General features: G+C 45.8%; 1 protein-coding gene across 14 annotated transcripts in view; it reads right to left on the reverse strand.

Annotated features, from left to right (window-relative positions):
* Positions 1-11836, reverse strand: part of PRR5L (proline rich 5 like) — a 72763-nt gene that overhangs the window by 26216 nt on the left and 34711 nt on the right. For all 14 annotated transcript variants that reach the window (XM_027114977.1, XM_027114979.1, XM_027114981.1 and 11 more), the window contains one exon: positions 9925-9973. In XM_027114977.1, the coding sequence (XP_026970778.1) occupies positions 9925-9973 (49 nt within the window). The remainder of the gene's footprint in view (positions 1-9924; positions 9974-11836) is intronic.

Here is an 11836-nt window from a genome sequence, read left to right on the forward strand (position 1 = left end):
CTGAACGGTTCTGAGCAAAGATCCCAATTGAGGTCTGAAGTGTCTGCCCGGGTCCCTTTCACTGGCCCAGACGAGGGCCTCAGGGAGTCCCCTTGGCACTCCGTGCAAGGACTCCTCATGCATTGTTCGCTGTCACCGCCTCTACTGCCAACACTGACACCTCAGCCTTCTTCCAGAACACCTACAAACCCTCCTTAATTTCATGTTTCTGAGATGCACCTACAAATGTAAGAGAGACTCCTCCCTACGACGCAGGCTTCATAATTTTGTTCCATCACTGTAATTATCTACATTTTAAAGGTATGGGGGGCTAACCAAGGCACTGAGAGAAATAAAAGCCTAGTCCAGGTTATATCATTAGTTAATAATGGAAATTAATTCAAACCCTATATCCTATGTGTTAGGATTTTAGGTCCTTAGGAGTGAGGACCACTTAATTTAGTCCCCCTGGCTCTGAGAACAGTGCCTAGATCATAGCAGAAGCTAATAAATATTGAGTATATATTGCCTGTTTTGATGCTACAGACCATTCTTTGGTTTTAAGAAATCAAGATAAGAGAATATGTGTAAGAGGAGAGACAGTGATGCAGGTCCTTAAAATTCTAACACCCCTATGCATTTGTACACCTTGCTCTTATTTTAAAAATGGTATTTATTTTCATTTGATAAAAACTACTTTGCATCTTACGACATAAACTTTAAAAGTGGCCTAGGTTCTCCTTCCTCCTCTTTTCTATGTCTTCCCCCTTCAAGGAGACATTTGGGGCAAAAAAAATTTTTTTTTCAAGGAGAAGAAGTTATTTGTGTACTATGGAGAAATGGAAAACATTCATTTTAAAATTTCTCATGATACACGGCATAGAAATTCTGTAGCTTAGACCAAAATAACAGTAACAAAAACTTAAAAGGGGCCTTAAAAATCATCTAGTCATTCTCCCCTCTCCCCAGCCCTGTGGTCCAAATCAACAGGTCACATACAGTTTCCATAATTTTTAGGTGGACATATTTTGCAGGAAGCTAAAGCACCTTTCAAAAGCATCTTGAAAATGTTTATTCCCCTACGCTTTGTAGATTTTGCTCTCATTTTACAGTTGAATAAACTGCAGCTAGAAGCACGGTCTCCATCTTTTATTTGGCATGTGCTAAGTGAGTTAGGATCTTCTGGGCCAGCCTGGCTCAAAGCCCCGCTTCCCTATCTCGCATGCTCGAACCATTTGAATCTAGCCTGCATCTTCAGCTTAGCTGATTGGCTTGGTGCCTGCCCTCCACCCCACCTGGGTCTCAAACTGAGCCAATCATTTTCTCCCCTGGGAATCTGTAGTCACACGGGCCCCCTATGCCCCAAAGGGCCCTGTAATCCTGAGGGCCCGGTGCTCTGAAGGGCCTCATGCTTGGGGGTTAATGCTCTGCAAGTGCATCTTCACTTCTTAATAGTCTTAGCTTTGAATCTGTGTTTTGTAAGTGAAGCCTGCTGGGGAAACGGAACACGGCGCAGGGGCTCAGCCCCAGCTCACTCACGGTCCTGCCTTCTACAGTCACCCCAGGAGGGATTATCAGGCCCCTGCTCCGCACCCCCATTGCTGCTCTCCACCCTGCTGGTCTCCCCTGCCCTGCCCCACCACTGCCATCCTTCTATTCCCAAGGTGGTGACAGGGCTGCGTCGGCAGGGGCCCAGGCCCTGGTGCTCTGTGGCATCTTGGGGAGAGGCCTGGTGGCAGCCCCCCCTCCCTGCCCTGGGCTGGCAGAGCTCTGGCTTGAGCGCTGATGACTCAGCTGGGGGCCTCTTGACCACCCCTGAGCTATGTACCGAGAGCATGTACCGAGAACAAGGTTACAATCTCTTGGGGGCCCCCTGTCCACGACGCGTTGTGGCCACAGGTCCATGGGAAGGGGAGTACCTTCCTCACCCTGGTGGGAGCCACATTTGCATCCTGCACTGGGCCCTGCAAATTACGAAGCCCACCCTCTCTGCTGGTCACTTCACCTAAGGACACACCAACTGGACATCTGTGGGGCTTAAGGCTGCTGAGACCTAAAAAAAAGAAAGAAAAAAGAAAAGAAAACCAGCCTGGATTTAGACAGCTATCTTGCATTGTTTGTCTTTCGAAGTGTCTGGCCTCACCTGCCAGTATTCCCAGCCCCAGACAAACGCCTGACTGTAGAAGGTGCTGAGAAAATGTATGGGAACAGAGCTGGAGAGGATCCTGACTTTTCTCTTGTCCCACTCCCTGCCTGATGGTACCAACCGCATCACCTCCCCAGCCCAAAGGCTTCAAGCCAAAGAACATTACACGTTAACGTAACTAGCTAACATTACTAGTTACATTCAATAGCAGCCACCTAGGAAATGGGCCCGTTGTCACTTCATGCAGCCCCCATAAATGAACTTGGACGGGGAATACACAGCACTCTAAGGAAGTGGCAGAGGATCCGGAAGTCAAAATAAGCTGACCTATCTGTTTTTATTAAGACATCGAAAACGGGCTGCCAACAGAAGAACAAGGCTCAAAGGAAAAATGCAAAAAACAAGGATGTCTGTGGAAAGGCATCCAAAACCATGGAGCCTTCAGTGGGTTGGAAGGACCAAGCTCATCCTGGGTAATCACGGAGGGTGGGCAGGACGAGGCAAGGAAGGCAGAGGAGAGGGTGGGCTGCTGTAGTGCAGGGCTTTCAATGTCAACCACATGCATCTTCAGTCAAGCAGGCTCCTCCTCAACCCGGCCAGAAGGACTCAGGAAAAGGGGGAACCAACAAGCGAGGGGGTGAGGAGAATGATGCTATTCCCACACAAGGTAGGAATTCTGTAAATGCTTAAGGCTGCCAGCCACCTGTCAATTCTAATGCTTTAGCAGTGATGATAATAATGAGAACACAAAGAATGACGGTGGAGTTTTTTTTATTGGTTTTTTACTCTCTGTCAGGCACTGTATTATACCCTTCTCATGCATTATCTCACTCTACCTTTGCCACAAACTTATCCCCTTTATATAGATGAAGAAACCGAGGTTCAGAGAAGCAACTAGCAAATGTGAGACCAGAATTTGCACCCAGGTTGGCTGGAATCCAAAGCCCCAATCTTTCCCCCAGGATATTACTCTGGTTTACTTCAACAATGATTAAAAAAATATTAAGGTGAACAGCTATCATTCATTCACTGCTCACTTTTTGTACAAAGCACTGATATACGTCATCTCATCTAGTCACTGCATCAACCTTTTGAGGTAGGTACTACGATTACAACTAGATTACCACTAAGAAGCCTGAGGTTCAGAGAGGTTAAGTAACATGCCTACAGTCACACAGCCAGTAAGTGTTCTAGCAAGGACTGGGATCCAGACCTTCCTGGCAGAAAGGCTGGTGCTTTTAGGCATCACACTCTTCTGCCCTCTCAGTTGGAGAGGTTTTCAATGCCCTTGCCCACAAGGGAAAGTAGATGAGATCCACTCGGTTCAGATACTGGGGGCAGCTGGCTTGGCAATTTCAGGCCATGTAACTGGGTTCCACCAAAGCTTCCATCCAGCTGGGTCATTGCTGCTGCCCAATCCTGCTACTAGCTTCTCAACTTCCGCCTCTCCAAAAGTACTTTCCTGGGGTCTCCCTCTCCACTACCATATGTGATGTCCGGCAAGGCATACACCTGGCTCCCAGGTGGATGCTATTCCCAAATGAGACATTCTTTCCCATCCCAGAGGTGTCTGGCAGCATGTCACTCTGCCCACTGAGAACTTGTATTCACCAATAATTCCATTCTAGGCATTTGTTTCCAGGGATAGCAATGTCTGCAAAAGTTGCTGTTGTTGGCACCAAGCCAGTGATGGAAATCATGGGCCACCTCCATTTTTTTTCTCTTCTGTAACTTTGAAAGTACAGCCATCATCTCTTAGGATGTCTACATTTCCTGTGAACCTGGATGCCTTCCTAGATAAGCAACAAAAAGTCTTATAAACACAACTCACCCCCAGGACCAGAGAGTTCTTAATAAACCAGTCCTGGGGTTGTGTGTGTGGGTGTGATGAGACCAGAGAGAAAGCCCCAGATGGGGAATGAAGAAAATTTGAAACTTGGTACAAGTTTAATCTTCATTTAGCACATTTCGCTGGTAAAAGGGTAAAATTCACTAAAAGGGTGAATTTGGGCTTTTTTCAAAGTTATTTTACAAGGAAGCAGGAAAATGGTCCCACGTCTGTTTTGCTGGATCCTAAAAAAATAAAGTAAAATTAAATTTAAAAGCACTGAAACTTCTCTTCTCTGGGGTTTTCAGGGGATATCTTCCAGGCATTTTTAACATTTAAAGTATAATCCAAAAGATTTTCTTCTGTGGCCAGATGGCCTGGGTTTGATCTCCGCTCTACCTTTTACTAGCTGTATGACTGTGGATAACCTTCCTTTACCCAGGTTCAGCTGCCGTATATGCTAAACGGTAATAATGAAATTTTCCCCATCAGCTGTCAGGAGGAATACATGGCAGGAAGGATGCTTAGAGCAGTTCTCAGACTTGAGCACACATGAGAATCTCAGAGGACTTGCTAAAACACAGGCGGCTGGGCCACAGTCCCCTCAGCTTCTGACTCAGTTCATCTGAGGTGGGGCCTGAGAATTTGCTTTTCTGACACATTCTCAGGTGATGCTGAAGACGCAGGTCCAGGGACCACACTTTGAGAACCAACCGCTCAGAACTGTTGAACAATGCCTGGCACATAAATGCTTGAAAATATTAGCTGTTGTTACAATGATGGCTATTTTAGTCTTCCTTATAGCTGTGAAACAGCCTCCAAGAAAGGTCGCCCGTTGCTTTCCAAGTCTAACAAATATTTCTCAGACCTCCTACCTCAGTCCTTACTTCTTATGGCCACCGAGTTGCTGGATGTTTCCACGTATTTGGATGTGTCCACTTTTCCAGCATCTACCCCTGCCTTCCATCCCTTCCCCCAATGGTTCCCTAAACCTGTCTCCTGCCATTTCCGGCCTAGTCTACTTGGAAGTCACCCAATTTCATCCATTATGGGTTCCTGAAAACACATACCCATGTGGACCCAGACACTTACCTGATATCAGGGGGAGTTCTGTTCCCACAGAGCCAAAAAGGATGATAAAATCCCTAACTACACCTCATTTTCAGAGCTAGTCTTCAGGTGATATATTTGCAGCATTTTGTACCTACATGTTCCCTCCTTAACAACGGAATGTGTAATAACCTCAGTACAATGAGGCCAAAGAGTTGCCATTTCCGCATATACCCATTGATCTCCATCCTTCTCTCAATTATATTAAGATCAGTGGTTATCAATTTCAAGACTCATTTTTCCATTTTTCTTCATAAAATTGCAGGAAAGTCCAATAAAAATATCCAAATAATTGCATAAAATTCAAGTAATTGCCGAGGAGGGCAGCCTGAAGCATCCAGGGGTCCTCCTGGCAGCCCCCAGACTAGCACCTTTTCTCTCCCCTCTCAACAGCCAAGGGGAGCTTTAAGCCACCCCAACGTTCACAGACTCCCCAAGGCCTCTCTTCCAAGTACTGGCCAAATGCAAGATGCAACTTCTAACGACCTTCTCACCTAGAGACATCATCCTCTCCCCTCTTGCTTGTCCTCTCACTGGAGCCCAGCTCCTCTTGTTCAAAGTCCCTCTGTATACTGGCCCCAATTTTACCTTCAAAGCAGAGTATATGGGAATTGTGCCTTACTACCTTCTGCCCACCTAATTATCTCTTTTCCCCTTTTGGGAATCCCGTTTGTTTTAGAAGCCTTCCCAGGTAGATTAAAGAAGATTATTATTTAATAGTCTTAAAGATTATTAAAATAATCTTTAAGATTATTATTAATCTTAAATAATAAGATTATTATTAATAATAAAGATTGATAATCTTAAAGAATAGTAAAGATTATACTGGGCCTGTTTTTAAGCCTTTACCATCCACTCGGGGTTTCAGTTAACACGATGCCGTGTGTCCCCTATACGGATGCATCTACCTCCCTGCACTTCAGTTTCAAACTCCATGGTGACCAGGATGCTTCTGTGGGTCTCTCCTTCAGCTCCCTGCCACATGCCACACGCCCTTAATGAATCTTCTCTGATAATGATGAGCTAAGGGGAAAGTGGCCTCTTGTGACTGTCACAGATACGAGCAGTAGATGGAAACCTTTACATCAAACATTTACATCATCCGTGCCCTACTGACAAGTATGGTGGCCAAATTTCTCCTTTTCTTAGGTTCTATCTTATTCAAAGCCACTGACTACAAACTGAGTCTCTGTATCAAGCGAAACTCTAGTTCCACCAAAAATAATTTAACTTTCTGGGCTTGGGGGAAAGCATTCGACAGACACAACACAACCAGCAGATGCAGAAGCACAGAAAGTATGATCTGCCACCTCTCGCATCCCCAGGCCCCGGACCACCAAGGCACCTAATCAGGTAAGAGAAAAATGCAGAGCATTTCCTGTCAACCATTTCCAAAGATAAAAGGAACCAATTACCCCGCAGAGCTGTCTCTAGGATATAGAGTTCCTGTCGGAAACCCCAATTTTCCTTCTGGGTGCAATTCAAAACAGACGGAGGAAAAAGGAAAATCAATACTGGAAATGTCAAAGATTTTTCTGGCCTCTGTCATATGGAAATCTATCTGTGCTTTTGTCAATCAAACAGCCTGTCTTCTCTGTGTGCAGACACAAGATAAGCACCATCTTTCCGCCTGCTCTGCCCCTGCCCTCACCCCGGGTCATTTTTATTATTCTTCACGGAAGACAATCTTTCTGTGAGTCTTTCTTCAAAGCTGCAAAATGAGAATGTTCACTTTCAAAAGCGGAGCCACGGTGATGGCTTTTACAGGTAGCAGTCTCTGGGGTGTGGGGTCTGGGTCCCAGGAGACAGACCTCATTGCTGAGTCCAGATGTCCAGGCGGGGTGGGGGGTGGGGTGGCCATCTCATCCTCCACACGGAGGAACCCACTCGTCACCTTCCCCAACAGCCACGTCCATGGCATTTGGGTCTTACCTGTCCACCCCCCTGGTTCTGCTCCTCACTTGTCCCCAGACCTTCCCCTCTCCTCCTTGCTGGAGGAATGTTCTTTCTGGAGCCCATTCTGACTTTCCCTCTTGAAACTACATCCGATAGTTGAGTGTGAAGGCTGAGGTCGCCTCTATCAGCCTTGCCTCCTGGATTTCCCTCTTCATCTGAAAACCTCTTCTTGGTGTGGCTTTGAAACCAGCCCATTTTCAAGGGTGCCTAGCGAAGGACTTTCCACACCTGAGTCTCTCTTGAACCACCTTCACCACTTGGTCACAGCCAGGGCCACATACACTATTATTCTTTGTATACTATTTTTCTTCAATCAATCCACTTTTTTAAAAACATAAATATGTTTATAAAAGAAACCACAGCAACACCATTTACCATAAATAGAATGTAACTCAAGGATCAACTCAATCTCAACAAAATGATGTTATGTAATCCTAATTAGACATTGCTTCTAGCTGAAGACACTAATTTTGAAACCTGCTCTCTCTTCCTTAAACAAGAGAGATCACCAAGTCTTGCAGAAGTGTAACAGACACAATGGCACAAACGAAGACTCTCCCTGGCACGATCAGAAGTGCTAAAGGAAAATAAGGAAAGGAAACACTTACCACAAAGGCGAATGTTATTTAATACCATTGTGTGCAACTCCTAAAATCTCTCATGTATCTGTGGTGGGCAACCCCTCCCTCTCTCCCAATAAAGTTTATTGAGCATCTACTATGTGCTAGGTAATTTCTAGGGACTGGAGAACCAAACACATTTTTAAAAAGGCTCTGTGCCTACATGAGACTTAAAACCTACATTTTAATAAGCAGTGTCTAGGATAGGCTTTTCTCCAGTCTAGCACCTTAAACTAAGGAAAAACCCAGATTCAAAACTGTGAAAACCAGTTCATACCCCACACCCCCAGAAAGAGACTCGATATTCACCAAGCAGTTTCTCTGATTAAGCACTCGATAAAAAATGACATGTGGTTACCAGCTGTTAAGTGTCTGGCATACTTTGTAAGCAGCACTTACTGCCCCCAAAACCTCAGGGCTTTCCAGATAAATAAATCCCCACCCAAATGCCCTTCCCCACCCATCCGAGGGGTAGCCCCCAAAGCCAAGACATGACTGACATTTCAAACTTGACTGAAACCACACAGAACCCTGTCTATTTTAAATGTCAATGAGGAAGGCAGCTGGGCTGGCAGGTTTCACCAGGAGGGATTGAAAAACCACTTCTCTGTAGTTGGATTTAAAACTCAATCACTAGAGACAGCAAGAGAAGAGAGTGAGGACAAGACTGACCTTTGAGTCGAGGGCAACTGAAATGATTCACATTTGTGACTAATTATCTCTTTTTTAATCTTTGTTTGTCTCTCCCTGGACAGGGGTTTTCTTTCAAGCAGCTGAGACATTTGCCCTGATTGAATTCCAGGCTTCTGCTGGGTCTTGCTTTGTCCAGATATAGAGTGGCCAAGTGGTCATTTTCTGGTGTGTGTGGGTGTGTGTGTGCATGTGAGAGAGAGACAACTGACATCTGTCATTCTTTTAAAGTGCACATAAAAGTTTAAGCTTCCTGATTTATGGAAGGAAAATGGAAGGATGCCTGTGTTGTTTTTAAAAGCTAAAAACTCTTTAAACTGTCTTAAAAGTACGCTCACCTGGGATACAGAATAATATCACCAACCTGAAACCAATTTATTATGGATTTTTATGTCACCTTCCCATTAAAAGGGATGGATTACACTTTAGAATAACAAATATGTATACAGTTGACCCTTGAACAACGCGAGGGGTTAGGGGCACCAACCCTCCGTGTAGTCGAGAATCTGCATATAATTTATAGTTGACCCTCCGTATCTGAGGTTTTTTTGTATCCACAGATTCAACCAACCATGGATCCTGCAGTACTATAGTATTGACTATTGAAAAAAATCTGTGTGGGGACTTCCCACCACGTGTCTTTGGATGGAGTCAGGAAGGCATCTCGCGTCAGTGGATTAGAAACCATCCTGACTGCACCTGGAATCTTGAACTCATTAGCTGCCTAACAACAGTGTCTAGGCAGGAGGGATGTTAGCTTATCTGATTCAATTCTATCTTTAACAGAACAGACCGAGAGGCTTAGTGACAAGAAAGAACTTGGCTAAAGGGACATAGCATTACACTCAATTAGGTACCATACACGGAGTGGGAGGGAATGGCATTAGGAAAGTAGTTCTCCAAGTGTGGTTTGGGGTCTCCTGAGGGATCACCCAGGCCTTTTCCACATGGTCAAAACGATTTCCTTAACAACACTAAGCTGTTATTTGCCTTGCATCCTCCGTTGAGTGTACTGTCGAATTTTCCAGAGACTAGGTGCAATATTTTCCGGATGGGCAATATCACAATAGACTGACTATGAAGCAGATATGAGGATCCAGTCTGCAGGTAGAGATTTGCAGACATATAAAACAATACCACTCTCCTATCCTTTTATTTTCAGAAAGTTATTTTTCATAAAAATGCCGTTTATGCTAACATGTAGTAGGTTTATTATTTGAATGAATTAAGGCACACAGTAAATTTTCTCAGGCTTAATTTCTAATATGGTGAAAATACATAGAGATAACCCAAATAAATGATCATTTTTAAGAGCGTAACGGGGTCCTTGAGACCAAAAAGCCTGAGAACCGCTGTCTGAGGCTATAGTCTCCATAAGAGCAGGGACCACGCTTGCCCTGTACGCCTCCACTGTCACTGCACTGCAGTGCCCAGCACGCAGTAGGGCTGCACTGCAATGCGCAGCATGTAGTAGGAACTCGGGATACATAATTTTGGATGTTGAAGCCATGTCCAGGTGTACAGTATCGGTCACTCCTTTAGGTACATGTACCCACGTGCACAATATAACACAAGCTCAGACCCACACAGCTTACCTGAAAATAGTCTGTAATGAACGATCCAAGTTCACTCTTCAGCAGCCTCCTGGAAAGAGAGAAAAACTGTCAAGCAGCCCTTGATGCTGTAGCTCCTGGAGTTCACAGATGCTTGGTGAATTGCCGTGCTCACCAGTGGCACAGGGGCCGAGGCCAGGCCTGAGCCGGAAGTGTGCTTCCCTAGGTGCCAGTATACCCCACCCCCACCAAGGTCATTAGGGAATTGGGGCAGATGGAACTCCTAGAAAGCATCTGCTCCTTAGTTCACTTTAACAGATAAAGCATCTCAAGAGGGCAGCCACAGGATATCCCAATTCTAACAGAGGTGGAGGCAGGCAGGGGCACCTGGCTTCATGTGCAGCAAAAAATAAGGAAGAGAAAGGCCATGGTTTTGTAATTCCCCCTCATTTGCAGACTTTACGGTTTAAAATGCATTTTTCATACATTCTCCACCCAAGTATTGCAAAGTATGTGTGTGTGTTGGGGAGCAATTATTATCTCTCGTGTATAGATAAAGAAATTGAGGCTCAGAGAGGTCTCCCAAATAAGTCAGTGGCAGAGTGAAGATTCAAACCCAGACCTTCTGCAAATTCAACATCTCTTTGCATAACCCTACCCCGTCTCGCCTCCAAATCCATCGGAGACACTGAGCTTGGTGCCGTGGTTTCAGTGGCCTTACTGCCCATCCCAAAGGGACTTAAAAGTCCTTCAAAGGAGAACTGATGGATTTTATTTATGCAGCACAAACATTTATTCAGCTGCTCTCTATGAGCCAGACGTTGTTCTAGCACCAGGCTTGCAGAAGTGAACAAGACAGGCGAGGTCTCTGCTCTCAGGGAGCTTACATTCTTGTGGGGAGGGGTGTGGAGAGCTAGCAGGTTAATCGATACACTCCCGAGGTAAGTGCAAAGAGTCTTAAGTGCTTAAAAAATAAAAATAAAACATGGTGGTATTGGCACCAGACCTCCTTCTCCCTGAGATAAATCATGGGACTATCCCTACTGCTCTTTCTTTAATTTGATCCAAATAAGGTGAGGAAGCTAAAACCAAGGATCCAGGAAAAAAAAAACTCTTCAGGACTTCCAATAATTTCATTTACGCATCCCACCGGACACGGTTACTAAAGAGCAAACACTCAAGCTTCTGACAACACCTGCCGGGTTTTAACTCCTCAAAAAATGCATTCTCACGTGTCGCTGTAGGATAAACGGGAAGTTACAACAAGATGCCACAGTGTGCAGAAGATAGATACAGTAAGACTGAGTCACAAGAAGAAGAAACAACCAAGATCTAAATTTCTGCACCAGAAAGAGCCCTGGAAAGCTGAAAACTCATGCTGAGCAAGGAAGATACCTTCCTTTTGCCAGGACAGAAAACGTATCTGTGGTGGACACCGCACTTTGAGATCCAAGTGAATGGCAGGCTCTCAGAAGGCCATCCCATCCACAGAACCCAGGGGTTCACCCAGATGTGGGTGGGTCTGACAGAGACAGGGGAGCCTTCGTCGGTCACTGGGCCAAGAGCAGGTGGGTCACGGCTGGTCTTCGAGGCCAGAGGCGTCGCTCAGACGGGACACAGAAATCAAGTGGGCAGCCCCAGAGGGAGGCCCTGAAACAGGAAGAGGCAGGGAGGCTGCTTCTGGCTGCTGGAAAGAGAAGCACCTCCCAACAAAGTCTTCATGGCCACTGGGAAGTCTCAAAACCATAGGTGAAGAAGCCAAGCTTCATCAAAAAGTGGAAAAGCAGGGCTTCCCTGGTGGTGCAGTGGTTGAGAGTCCGCCTGCCGATGCAGGGGACGCGGGTTCGTGCCCCGGTCCGGGAAGATCCCACATGCCGCGGAGCGGCTGGGCCCGTGAGCCATGGCCGCTGAGCCTGCGCGTCCGGAGCCTGTGCTCCGCAACGGGAGAGGCCAC

The sequence above is a fragment of the Aethalodelphis obliquidens genome, unplaced genomic scaffold, assembly GCF_003676395.1.
Source record: "Aethalodelphis obliquidens isolate GAN/ISIS:26980383/991018 unplaced genomic scaffold, ASM367639v1 scaffold14, whole genome shotgun sequence".
Taxonomy (NCBI): Eukaryota; Metazoa; Chordata; class Mammalia; order Artiodactyla; family Delphinidae; genus Aethalodelphis; species Aethalodelphis obliquidens.